The sequence below is a fragment of the Salvelinus sp. IW2-2015 genome, linkage group LG19 (assembly GCF_002910315.2).
Source record: "Salvelinus sp. IW2-2015 linkage group LG19, ASM291031v2, whole genome shotgun sequence".
NCBI classification, from domain to species: domain Eukaryota; kingdom Metazoa; phylum Chordata; class Actinopteri; order Salmoniformes; family Salmonidae; genus Salvelinus; species Salvelinus sp. IW2-2015.
In genome coordinates, this window is record NC_036859.1 from 764,164 (window position 1) to 778,280 (window position 14,117).

The following is a 14,117-nucleotide window of genomic DNA, read 5'->3' on the forward strand; positions in this document are numbered from 1 at the left end:
TCACACAGGGGCATTGGGTATTGCATAACTTTATCAAAATGTTGTGTTATTTGTTCACTCAGGTTCCCGTTATCCAACATCAGGTTTTGGTTGAAGATCTGATAACATTCGGTGTCAAAAATATATAGAAAAAAATATATAGAAAATCAGAAAGGGGGGAAATAATTTTTCACGGCACTCTATATGGTTTATGCATTCATTTGGTTATGCTCTATTATTTGAATTCTAATAGGCCAATTACTCCCTCTATCCTCAATTAGTTGTAAGTATGGGTGGGCCTGCCCGGGTATATAGAAACAGGAAGTGAGGCCTACGAGTTATGGCAAACGTTTTACCTTGATCTAATTTGTATACCTGGAATACCGGAACCTTTTGTTTACCTTGCACTTATTTGTTTGGATTCTTGAGTTTACGATGGGATGTGCTTCTCAAATCTTGCAATTGGTTTTCCCACGGCTATTCGAAAGCTGCTACACAAACCTATTTCTATCTCTCTCTCCCCAGTTCTTTGACAGAGTGCTGCTGCTCTCACAGAAACTCTACAGTCTGCTGGTAAGACATACTGTATCTATTCTTTACATTCTACAGACAGTTGCTATGTTTGACTGGTCTTATCTTACTATTAGATATGTTTTAACTGTGTCCCCTGCCCGTCCCCTGGTCTGAAGTTTGTCCTCTGCCTCCTGGTGTTAAGTTTGTCCCCTGCCCGTCCCCGTAGGCCATCGTGTCCCAGCAGGACAGCCACATTGAGTTGCAGCGTGCCTCGCTGTCAGAGCGTGAGCATCCGGGCCGTTCTCGTGGAAATGTGCTCCTGGAGCAGGAGAAACAACGTAACATGGAGAAACAGAGAGAGGAGATGGCTAACTTCCACAAGCTGCAGACACAGCACAGACAAGAACAGGTATTGATCTAGAACACAGTTTATTACATTATAGAAATGGAGAGAGGAGATGGCCAACTTCCACAAACTGCAGACAGCACAGACTAGAACACAGTTTAAAACCCTGAGGTAGAAAATTGTTTATATGTTAGAGACACGGAGAGAGACACCATCAGGAACAGACACCATCAGGAACAGGTAGCTAGAATAGAGCTTTAAACTGCAGACACTGTATCAGTTATTACGTCTTTCAGCTTTTACCAAAATATAGCCACATGTTGTATAAGTATACATACAATCTTGTTACATGGTTACACCTGCTGGATGAATGTTGCTTGTCTGTCTGTGCACAAGTACTTGCGATTTCCTGCGTCTTTATTTTTATCTCGATTAATCCTCTATCTATTAATTGAACTATCTATTGTGTTTATCTATGATATCCATCTCATCTCTCTGCCTCACAGGTGTAAAACTCGTTCCACGGAGGGCAGAGTGTCTGCATGTTTTTTTAAACTTCTCCCTTGTAATTGATTGATCACTGATTTAGTTAGGAACTTTCCTCGCCTGGTTTTCTAGTTGCTCCAGCAGAAACTCAGGCCTCCGTGTAATGAGTTTGACACCCCTGCTTATCTATCTCACTTTTCTCTCATTGCTATTTGATCCGTCTCATTCTCAGGCTCGCTGCGGGGAGGAGCGGGAGCGTCGCCAGTTGCAGGCGGAGGTCCTGGAGGTGGAGCTAAGACACAGAGAGGAGGAGTGTAGGAGAATGAAGGCGAGGCTAGCAGAGGAGAGGGGGGAGCTGGAGAGATGGAGAGAAACCTACCAACAGGTTTCTGCTTTGTTTTGTTACATTATACAGTGTTACAATATAACAGTTGTGGTCTTACTGTGATAAGAGTGTCTGCTAAATGACCAAAATGTAAAGTGGTCTATTAAGAGTTAAAAAAATAAGTTAAAACAAAGCTTCAATTGCCGATTTTATCCAAGTGAGTGCTGCTGGCATGTTTCCATTGTTCATGTGACGTACCTTGCCAACAGGATCTGGAGAGGCTGAGAGAGGCTACAAGGACTGTGGAGAAACAGAAGGAACGCCTGGATTTACAGATGAAGTTGAAGAAGAGCAAGACCATTGCCAAACCTGGGAGTTTTAACTTCAACACTCAGCAGGTGAGGAGGTGGTGTGGTCGTTTAGGACTGAGGACCAATAGTGAGAGGGCTGTTAATTATGCATTTATAGATATTGATGTATGGGATGTTTAGGTCATCTGGTCATTCTCGTCTTCTTCTCAGGCTGTCCCCCACTCCCAGTCGTTCCGAGGGGACCTCCCCCACTCTGCTTCCTTCCGAGGGGACCTCTCCCAGTCGTTCCGAGGGGACCTGATTGGTGGTTGGACCACGGGAGGTGACGTGACCCCCATCCCGGCCTCTAAGGTCCACGTCCAACACAGCCCCTCTCTAGCCACAGATTTCTTCCTGGAGCCGCGCCCAGAGGTGAGACATAGCTAGGACGTAACGTGGGCTAGACTACATGGATGGACAGTATACATTTACATTTACATTTAAGTCATTTAGCAGACGCTCTTATCCAGAGCGACTTATAGGGTTGACAAATTACGGCAACTTTCCCCAAATTCTAGAAATAGGAAATATGAGAAGTAGAAGATTTCTGGAAAATTTTTGAAAAGTTAACGGTACTTTGCAAACCCTATCCACAGGACTATGTGAATATGTGTGTTCACCTTCCAGCGTTTTTGTATTCTATTTGTTGTAGTGTATTGATATTTTGTATGATGACCTCACAAAATGCATTTCCATGAAAAGTGACAAAGTTCCCTATCAGATGGTACACTTCGATACAACACTCTTACGAGTTTGATCCTCATAGCTGTGTGTTGTAACTCGTTTCCCAATAGTTCCCAGTATTCATAATCTCGTTCCCAGAGACTTCCGCCCTAAATGCGAGTCTGGTGGACCAACGTGTCAAACTTTCCCTTCGTTAGCCAATACAGAAAGAGCAGGAGAAACTCCCAGAGCATAAGTATTAACTTAATCTACCAACCAATCATCTCCGACAACTAAGGTTGGGCGGTATTCAGATTTTCATAGCGTCATACAGTTTCTGTACCACCCGGAGTATACGGTATTACCGGAAGTGCACACAAGGGACGCCATTTCCAAAAATAACATCTAAAAAAATGTACGAATAATATATATGCACAAACAATTAAGGCAACAGGGGTCTTGATCCAGGAGGAGATTGAATGTGTCTGCTGTAAACAAGAAGCTGGATTTTGACATATAGCCACTTAGCTAGCAATTTAGCAAACCAAATGCCTAGATGGAGCCCTGAGCTGGATATACAGTGCCTTCAGAAAGTATTCAAACCCCTTGGCTTATTCCACTTTTTGTTGTTACAGCCTGAATTCAAAATTGATTAAATAAAATACAACTCACCCATCTACACACAATACCCCATAATGACAAAGTGAAAACATGTTTTTAGAAATGTTTGCACAGTTATTGAAAATGAAATACAGAAATATCCCATTTACATACTGTAAGTATTCACACCCCTGAGTCAATACTTTGTAGAAGCACCTTTGGCAGTGATTACAGCTGTGAGTCTTTCTGGGTAAGTCTCTAAGAGCTTTCCACACCTGGATTGTGCAACATTTGCCCATTATTCTTTTCAAAGTTCTTCAAGCTCAAATTGGTTGTTGATCTTTGCTAGACAACCATTTTCAGGTCTTGCCATTAGATTTTGAAGTAGATTTTGAAGTAGATTTAAGTCAAAACTATTACCTGGCCACTCAGGAACATTCACTGTCTTCTTGGTAAGCAACTCCAGTGTAGATTGTCCTGCTGAAAGGTGAATTAATCTCCCAGTATCTAGTGGAAAGCAGACTGTACCAAGTTTTCCTCTGGGATTTTGCCTGTGCTTAGCTCCATTACATGTATTTTTTATCCTGAAAAACTCCCCAGTCCTTGCTGATGAAACGCATGACATAACATGATACAGCTACCACCATGCTTGAAAATATGAAGAGTGGTACTCCATAATGTGTTGGATTTGCCTCAAACATAACACTTTGTATTCAGGAGATAAAATAAAATAAATCACTCTGTCATTTAGGTTAGTATTGTGGAGTAACTACAATGTTGATCCATCCTCCTATCATAGCCATTAAACTGTTGAACATTTTTAAAGTCAGAATTGGCATCATGGTAAAATCCCTGAGCGTTTTCCTTCCTCTCCGGCAACTGAGTTTGGAAGGATGACTGCATGTTTGTAGTGACTGGGTGTATTGATACACAATCCAAAGTGTAATTAATAACTTCACCATGCTCAAAGGGATATTCAATGTCTGCTTCTTTTTTTTTTTTACCCATCTACCAATAGGTGCCCTTCTTTGCGAGGCATTGGAAAATGTTCCTGGTCTTTGTGGTTGAATCTGTGTTTGAAATTCACTCTTCGACTGAGGGACCTTACAGATAATTGTATGTGTGGGGTACAGAGATGAGGTAGTCATTCAAATATCATGTTAAACACTATTATTGCACACAGAGTGAGTCCATGCAACTTAACAATGTGACTTAAGCAAATGTTTCCTCCTGAACGTATATAGGCTTGCCATAACAGAGGGACAAAACATTTCAGCTTTTCATTTTTGATTAATTTGTAAACATTTGTAAACATAATTCCACTTTGACATTATGGGGTATTGTGTGTCACTGGCCTACACACAATCTCAATTTAATCAGGCTGTAACAACAAAATGAGGAAAAAGTCAGGGGGTGTGAATACTTTCTGAACACACTGTCATTTATTTGACACCTCTTAATTTCCTATAGTTACATTTATAGGTTGTTATAAACAGCGGCGTAGCACGCTCCCCCCAAAATCATACCGTCGGTATTTCGTAATACCCCGGTGTACGGTATATAGCCCATGTCTACCCACAATCCCTTCCCCATAATCCTCCCCCGTATGCTAGCGCAGAACGCCTCGCACTCGTGTGATTCGCCAAAATTAAATGATGACAAATACTTTACTTCGTAAGGTCCCTCCCATAGAATTCTATGGTCAATCCCACTAAGGCCAACTTTGAATCGTAGATGTACCAGGTTTATGTTTGCTGTGCGCGATAGCCTGGGGACAAGGTTACAGTATTCATAACTTTACATTATTGTATTGTAGGTGCCCCTTCATAGGGAGAGCATCAGCCCTGCGCCCCCTAAAGCGGAGGTTCCCATTCACCTGATCAGCACCACCAACCAGGTGGTCCACAAGCCAGGGGCTGTGCAGCAGCAGATCCCCACCAAGCTGGCTACCCTCAGCAGCAAGGGCAAGGAGAAGAGCAGAAAAAAGGGATCGCACCAGCGCATGCATAGTGCAGGTCAGAACACAGCACTGTAGAATATAACAGAATACTTCATGGTAGAAATGATCACATAAGAAAACTACCCACACTGGATGGTTAGATGCTCCTATAGTTTTTATTAGCAATGTATTGAGACAAAGGCTCTTCATCAGGCTGTGGGAAGGCTCCTCAGAGGAGGAAGGGGAGGACCATCTTCAGTGAATTTTATAAAAAATAGTGAAGCATAAAAAAAGTTATCCTACACTAAATATATTCACATGTCACCAAATAATAGATTAAAACACAGTGTTTTGCAATGAAGGTCTACAGTAGCCTCAACAGCACTCTGTAGGGTAGCACCATGGTGTAGCCAGGGGACAGTTAGCTTCCGTCCTGGTCTGGGTACACTGACTTCAATACAAAACCTAAGAGGCACAAGGTTCTCAACGCCTTCCATAGATTTACACAGCACAGGAGGTTGGTGTCACCTTAATTGGGGAGGACGAGGGCTCATGGTAATGGCTGGAGCGGAATTAGTGGAATGGTATCAAATACATTAAACACATCCTTTTCATATGTCCAACACTGGAACTCTTCCAAGTCAAGGTAAGCTTTTGGTTTGACTCATTTATTGCCACCGGGGCCTGCTTTCTAAACTGCTTACTGACTGTACACTGTACTGCATGATTGTAGTGGGTTTACAAACACATTAGTTCTATTAGCTATGTTGACTATGACATTACTTTAGCTAATATGGTGACAACAATGTAGGCTATGTGTATTGGATATGAAGGTTTAGCTTGGACATTTCCCCCCTGGTCACAGACAGCTGATGTGTTGTGCATTGAAGTCCACAAGCGAAGGGAAAAGGTGAGAGGAAGAGAGTGGGTAGATGTGAGAAGGAATACAACAAGCTATGAAAGTGAACTGTTTGCGTGTGTTCAGGGGTGTATTCATTCTGCCGATTCTTCTGTTGAAAAACGTTTCTTAAACGGAAGCAAATGGAACCAAACAGGGATAAACATACCTGAATTTGTCCAATAGAAACTCTCGTTTGCAACTGTGCACCTACATTGTAAACTTTCATTCATAGGCTAGGTTGTAGCAACCTCATGGGTATAGGGAGAATTCAAGTAGTAGCCTAAATCTATCGATGTTACATTGAACTGGGTGAATGGGATACAAATGACAGTCATCCAATATGCTGTTATAGAAAAAAGGCCATGCTCATAAACAGCACCAACCGCCACTGGTGGGATCATGATGTCAATCACAAGTCAGATCTTTGAGCAAATTATAACATTTACCTCCACTGTTGATATTTTCTATCTGTTAGGGAGTGAGTAGTTGTCTTTCTTCCTGCAGCATCTATAGACATGTCTCAGGTGGTGCCGATCAGAGTGACAAGAAAAGAGTGCGGGAGTCTGCGAGGGAAGAGGACTGTGAGTCCTCACAGGAGCTACCAATCAGGTAAAACGAGAACCTCGGGATTTCCAGGTACACACGATCAGATTATTACCATGACTGGAGATGTGTTTTAACGTCTCAGGATCTAAATGAACATGGGGGCACGCATGCACACATGTACAGACACACGATGAGTAAGTTAACCCTATGTTGTTATCCCTCCTTAGATCGTTTCTTTAGTCCTCCAGAGCCTCTGTCCAATGCCAAGCACTCCCAGACCCTATTGTCCAACAGCAGCATGAGGAACAGCCAGAGCCACTTCCCTCCACCCGAACCTCCCCGTCCTCCCCCCTTCCCAAAAGACATAGCAAGCAAACCAACCAAGGAACGCGTAATCTACCTGTAAGGACACAGGGTAAGACCAAAACCCTAACTCATAGGGCCTATGCCAGGGGTCTGCAACTGGGTGCCTGTGTGCCAAAACTGGTCCACAAGTGATTTTATTTGGCCCGCCAAAGCAGTCTGTTCTGATCGAAGTAAAGATGTGATTTAAAAAAAAATGTTGAACTGATTTGGCTTTTCTAATTCCTTGTACTTCTTGAGTGCCTGTTGAATTTCCAAAGACATTTATATTGTTCTGATGAGTGTTTCTGTCATGGTTTAAGAGAAAGTGTCTCTAACTACTCAAGTCTTTACTTTTAAAAGGATTCTTATTCATGTTGAGCGGTGTTGTTAGGAAGCTGTTTATTATTTTAACTTGTTTACAGATCTGAGGTGCCAAGCACGTTTTATTCTCAGAGCACATTACTACTCTAATCCATATAGTTTACCTGCTGCTTGAAATCAGAATGTCTTAATGAAAATAACACATGGAAGTAAATGTAGCTTTCTGTTAGAGGGAATAATAACTATATGGGGTTATGGTGTATTTTAACACTAATAATGTCTACTGGACATAAATGATGCCAATTCTACTGTGGTTTCTGTCATGAGGGAGACAGGAATGGGTGTCATGACAGTTTGTGCACTTGGTGGACTGTTGAATGCAGAAGGCCTGACCACGTGATATCAACGCTCAAAATGGATTGTAGTAAGTCAAGTTTTACCACACAGCTTCCCTGTGTGCGTGAATGTACAGAAATGTTAGGACACTCTGTGTTTAGTTTGAACTGGAGCAAATAGTTTTTCCTTTTTGCTCATTGTGTAACTGTAACAAGGTTATGTTCTGGGAACCAAGGTAACTTGTAAATAATGTTTTAATAATAATGAAACTTTTTTAATGATGATTTAATATGGGGGAGGTTGTTTGGAAGGATTTGTGAATCATGTTGCTCAGTTTCCAGTGCACACATAAATATAATTAGAACACGTTATATACAGTGCCTTCAGAACGTATTCATACCCCTTGACTTATTCCACATTTTGTTGGGTTACAGCCTGAATTCAAAATTGATTATTTGTTTCTCAGCCACCTGCAAACAATACCCCATAATGAGTGAAAACATGTTTTTTAAAAAAATGGTTTTGCAAATGTAACACAGAATTTACATAACTATTCGTACCCCTTTGCTATGACACTCCAAATCGAGCTCAGGTGCATCCAATGCTCTTTGATTATCCTTGATGTCACGACAACTTGGTTAAATTGTTTGGACATGAATTTGAAAGAAACACACCTGTCTATATAAGGTCCCACAGTTGACAGTGCATGTCAGAGCAGAAACTATACTATGAAGTCCAAGAAACTGTCCTTAGTACTGTGATGATGTATATATCTGGGGAAGGGTATAAAACTATTTCTAGATTGTGAAAGTTTCCAAGAACACTGTGGTCTCTATCATTGGGAAATTGAACTACCCAGACTCTGCCTAGAGTTGGCCTTCCATCCAAACTGAGCAACTGAACAAGAAGGCCCTTGGTCAGGGAGGCAATGACCACTCTGACAGAACTACAGAATTCCTTGGCTGAGATGGGAGAACCTGCCAGAAGGACAACATTCTCTACAGCATTTCACCAATCTGGGCTTTATGGGAGGATGTCCAGATGGAAGACACTTCTGAGAAAAAGGCTTGAAAAAAGTTTGAAAAAAGGCATGTGAAAGACTGATCATAAGGCAAAAGTTTGTGGTCTGAAGAGACAAATGTAACTATTTGGCCTGAATGCAAAGCGCTGAGAAAACCAGGCACAGCTCACCACCTGTCGACCACCATCCCTACTGTGAAGCATGCTGGTGGCAGCATCATGCTATGAGGATGCTTTTCAGTGGCAGGAACTGGGAGAGTGGTAAGGATAGAGGAAACATTGAATGGAGCTAAATACAGGCAAATCCTTGATGAGAACCTGCTTCAGAGTGCAAATGACTATAGACTGGGGGGGGGGGGGGGGATTTACGTTCCAACAGGACATTGACCCCAAGCATACAGCCAAAGAAACACTGGAATGGCTTCAGAACAATAATGTAAAAGTCGTTGTGTCCCAGCCAAAGCCCAGACTTGAATACCATTGAAAATCTATGGAAAGACCAAGATTGCTGTTCACCACCGCTCCCTATCAAGCTTAACAGAGCTTGAGAAAACCTGAAAGGAAGAAAATCCAGACGTACAACGCTCATACAGACATACCCAAGATGACTCAAATCTGTAATCGCTGCCAAAGGTGCTTCTACAAAGTATTGACTCAGGGGTGTGAATACTTATGTAAATGAGATTTCTGTATTTCATTTTTAATACATGAGCAAACATGTCTACACATGTTTACACTGTCATTATGGGGTATTGCGTGTAGAGGGGCGGAAAGTATTTCATCCATTTAGAATTCTGCCTGTAACAACAATGTGGAATAAGTCAAGGGGTATGAATACTTTCTGAAGGCACTCTAGATCTCTATGGTCTTGACTATTCTGTTGTAATATCATTGTTCTGCTGTTCTTCCCATCCACAGCTGATAGAAATAATAAAAAAGAACCATGACGTATGTAGCCAGCCTTGCCTGTTTGTTAAGGCTGTCGAGTCAATGTCATCTCCGAATTACTCCCCTCCTACCCTTTCCAGTCTAAAACAGAAAGTGATTTTTATTAGGATCCCCATTAGCCGATGCCAATTGCGACAGCTAGTCTTACTGGGGTCCAAGACGGTACAGACAAAATACTTTACAACTGAAATTTAAAAACATGAACATGTTTGTTTGCATCTATCAGTTACACATTTCATATCAGTACATACAAAGTAGGTCACATGGAGAGGCGTTGCTTTATTTGTTTTTTTTAAACCAAGTTTGTTGCTGACTTGTGCTATATGAGATGGAAGTGAGTTCCATGCAATCATGGCTCTGTATAATACTGTACGTTTCCTTGAATTTGTTCTGAACCTGTGGACTGTGAAAAGACCCCTTTTCACGTAAGTGTGTGTGTGTAAATTGACTATGCAAACAATCTGGAATTTAACACATTCATGTTTCTTATAAAAACAAGAATTGATGCAGTCAGTTTTTCCTCAACTCTTAGCCAAGAGAGACTGGCATACATATGATTGATATTAACCCTCTAATTACAATTAAGAGCAAAATGTGCTGCTCTGTTCTGGGCCAGCTGCAACTTAACTAGGGCCTTCTTTGCAACACTTGACCATATGACTGGACAATAATCAAGTTAAGATAAAACTTGAGCCTGCAGGACTTGCTTTGTGTGTGTTGTCAAAAAAGCAGACAGACCTCTCCCTATCTTTACAACTCTTGAATCACAATGTTTTGACCATGACATTATACAATCTAAGGTAAAACGGACTGCGACTCTTTGTTTAGGGCTGCTGTGGTTGCGTACCCCCCCAACACACACTTTGCGACAAACATTTCAGTAACCCACCCGTGAGAGCAAAAACGTATGTTTTAACGTTCCTTTCCTGCCATTTTGCCATGTGGCGTAGAGAAAATGTTGCCGTTTTAAAGCAAGTTTGCTGCAATTCTACACATTTTCCCTTGGGGCGGAAAGAAAGATGTGCAGTTTTACAGCTAATTTCCTGTAATTCTACACATTTCCCACACCTTCAACTGACTACCGGAAGTCAGCCTGCAGGTGCCCGGCCCGCCACAAGGAGTCGCTAGAGCGCTATGAGCCAAGTAAAAGACCCCCGGCCAAACATCCCCTAACCTGGACGACGCTGGGCCAATTGTGCGCCGCCCTATGGTACTCCAGGTCACGGCCGGTTGTGACAGCCTGGGATCGAACCTGGGACTGTAGTGACGCCTCAAGCACTGCGATGCAGTGCCTTCGACCGCTGCGCCACTCAGGAGGCCCCATGTTTGCAGTTAATATAACTGATGATCAATGGCTCCACCCGGTCGGTAATTAGACCATGCTTACGATAAGTTTAGATAGACTGGTACATTAGTTTAGCGGACAGCTAAGAAAGATTTAGCTGACATGGGCCAATTAAGTGACTGCTGATGCTCAACCACATTTTTTAATTGCTCCTTGTGTATTGTATTACTCTGTCAGCACTAAGTTGACACTGACTGATTTACAAAAACATGTATTATATATTTTTTATTTGTCCGAGGACCTACAAAAGGGCCCGCCAGTTTAGACCATGGTCAAAAGTAGTGGACTGTATAGGAAATAGGGTACCATTTGGGATGCAGACAAAAATATTGCGCAAATGTATCGAGTAAGTCACTCGAGAATTGAGACTGTTGGTAATTATTATGAGACACCCACCAAACTTCAAAATGATCACTTATCATAGTTTAATTACGAAACAAACACAGCACTTTGTCTTCATAAAGCAATATGCACAGAGACATTCAAATTGTAACCATGGATACAAGTAAGGCCAAAACCCATTTAAGACAATATTGAATATTATAACCAAATCGGTCAATCTAGGGGATTTGATTCAATCCGTATTGCTTAAGTTCAGCACTATTGTGCACTTGAAATAAAGGTAATTTCAGATTGAGCCATTATATACAGCATTTACCATGAATGCAGCGGGAACGTTGCCTTTCAATTTCAATCGTGCTATAGCGCTGAACTTTGGTGATATGGATTGAATCGAGCCCTTAAGTCTCCTTATAACGTAGTTACGTACTGGTAAGTAGTTAGTGTAATGAATTAGTACTTACAACTTAAACTGTTTACCTATGTAAGAATGTTTGCCTAGCTGCCTACAATGTAATTAAACACATACATGGGTTTTACACCTACTATAAAGTGGAACCACAACATCTACTGGAAAAAGAGTGGGGACAACCTTAATTGTTGCAACCTTAAATGTATATAAAAGACAGCCTGGATCAAACCAAACCCATAGCAAGCAAAGATAAGATTTAAAAAAATATATATATATATTTGGGAAGATTTCCCAAACACAGATTAAATCTTATTCTGGATTTATAAACACTTTACATGAAGATTCTCCACAAAGCTTACTTTTTAGTCCACTAGTAAAGTATCCCTTTATGCCCTAAATCAATAATCATTATTATCATATACCTTTGGCTGGTTGAGAATCCATGATAGCACCACATGAAAAAGGGTATGTCTGATACTTCAGTCATCTTTGATGTACAGAGGACAGGCCGTAGTGTGGCTCTTTCGTTCTTCATGGTACTTCAAGAAGAAAAAGAAAGGGAACAAGCCGACCGATTTATAATGGTGGGACACATTGGCATCATCCCAAATCGCACCCCATTTCCTATACAGTGCGCTACTTTTGACCAGGGCCCTATTTAGGGAACAGGGTGTAATTTAGAATGCACATATATTGACCTTCTAGTAGTGTAGATTATAATGGCTGCCAGGCCTCCCTTAAAAAAAGAGATTCAATGGGACTCACCTGGTTAAATAAAGGTTAAAAAATTATTGAATGCTTTTCTGCATAGAATTGGTGGGGGAGACAAACTGAACAGGATGGTGTTGAGGGTGGGATGTTGAGCAGGGCAGGTCATGTGTATTGGATGCGACTCAGGCTGACTACATGGGAGATGCATGAACATAATCGGCTACCACATCATATGGGGTTGAACAGGGCAGAGTAGGCAATCTATAGTGATGTGACTCAATTTCAGTCACGGGGGTCTAACTCATATGGGAAGGGCCAGGGGGTGTTGGTTAGCGTAAGCCTTTATTTCCAACCTACCTCATGTCCGATTGGAATAGCCGAGTAGTGAACAAGACTTTGGCATAGTGTGTGGTGAGAAAGTTAGACATACTTTTTATACTTAGAGAAGTGTCTATTGTTATATGCTAGTGTTTTTTCCCCCCTGATACAATCTTGTCGACAGCTAAGAGCCGTTTGGGTGCAAACGCAGCATGCGACATCACATTTTATCTATCTGCCGGAACTCAGCTGTGTGGAAACTTGCAGAAACGAGCACAGTGTGAGCTGTGGCAAATGCCGTTAGATGGTTAAACCCTCGTGCTATCTTAATCTGCACAGGCAAACTAATCGCCTTTTACACACTGTTCCACGCCCCTGTTTACACACATCTGCTAACTGCCACATATACCAAGAGGTTGTAATTTCATATAAAAGCTGAGACCCAACTGTTCGTTGGGCTCTAAATCTGCACAATTGAGTGACTTAACTGCTCCGTTTTTGCAAATCTTATAATTAAGTTGTTTGAAGAATCAGGTCTCTCTTCCTTTTGGTTAGAATTTCCATGACAATGGTAACAAGGGACTAGGTCAGCGTAGGTCGAAGCTATATTGTGCTCTTTGCCTGGCTTGGTGTTGTTTAGCCTGGGTCACGTCTGGCTCATTTACCAGGACTCCCATGGCTGATCCTGCCGCCCCAAGGATATGAAGAACAGCCACTGTAGGTTGGGTGCCCTCTTTCCCTCCCTCCCGCTCATCCATTCTTCCCTTTCATCCATCCTCTTTACACACCAAGTGCACTGAAATGTTTATAATTTTGTCCATTACGAATGTATAGAGTTCCATTGAGAACCTTTGTAAAAAAAAAAAGAGGAAAAAAAGAACAGAAACTAAATGAATAAGAAATTGGCATCCTAGAAATCCTTTATTCTGATTTGCTGGCCTCTGGAGGGGGTGTGTCCTGAAGTGGGGGAGGAAGAGGGTCCTCACTCTGCTTCAGGACCTTGTAGTTCAGGATTGGTGAGGGGCTCCTCTATGGGTGGTCCTGGGGTTTGCGTACAGTTGATTGGTTGCAGAACTATGGGAGGCTGGGAGGGACAAATAGAGGAGAGACATCAGACCACTGTGGAGCTAGTCTGAGACAACAATAAGCACATGACAGTTTATGCAGAACACCAAAACATATACTGCCATTCCTCTGTCAACAAGTCAATTCTAGATCAATGGACTAAATAAAGCCTTCACTGTATTTCTTATCACAGCAATCCACTGACTGGAGGAGTGTGCTACTATAGCAAGCTTGTTAGAGCTCTAGTATCTGTGCATTAAGGATTTTCACTATGAGTAGGTGTCTCTAACGCCCAGGAACCTCTGATTC

The 14,117-nt window shown here is 41.9% G+C and overlaps 2 protein-coding genes across 12 annotated transcripts in view; one reads left to right on the forward strand and one right to left on the reverse strand.

Moving 5' to 3' along the window:
- Positions 1–8,501, forward strand: part of LOC111979253 (rho guanine nucleotide exchange factor 18) — a 25,007-nt gene extending 16,506 nt beyond the window's left edge. For all 8 annotated transcript variants that reach the window (XM_024009660.2, XM_024009659.2, XM_024009664.2 and 5 more), the window contains exons 12-19: positions 505–552; positions 719–901; positions 1,557–1,709; positions 1,919–2,047; positions 2,171–2,371; positions 5,079–5,277; positions 6,607–6,711; positions 6,876–8,501. In XM_024009660.2, the coding sequence (XP_023865428.1) occupies positions 505–552; positions 719–901; positions 1,557–1,709; positions 1,919–2,047; positions 2,171–2,371; positions 5,079–5,277; positions 6,607–6,711; positions 6,876–7,054 (1,197 nt within the window). In that variant the 3' untranslated portion in view covers positions 7,055–8,501. The remainder of the gene's footprint in view (positions 1–504; positions 553–718; positions 902–1,556; positions 1,710–1,918; positions 2,048–2,170; positions 2,372–5,078; positions 5,278–6,606; positions 6,712–6,875) is intronic.
- The window catches only part of sppl2 (signal peptide peptidase-like 2), a 48,534-nt gene continuing 42,581 nt past the window's right edge, over positions 8,165–14,117 (reverse strand). For all 4 annotated transcript variants that reach the window (XR_011481558.1, XM_024009464.2, XM_070448749.1 and 1 more), the window contains one exon: positions 8,165–13,827. Coding sequence is in view for 3 of the 4 variants with exons in the window: in XM_024009462.2 (XP_023865230.1) it covers positions 13,726–13,827 (102 nt within the window). In the remaining variant the exon portion in view is untranslated. The remainder of the gene's footprint in view (positions 13,828–14,117) is intronic.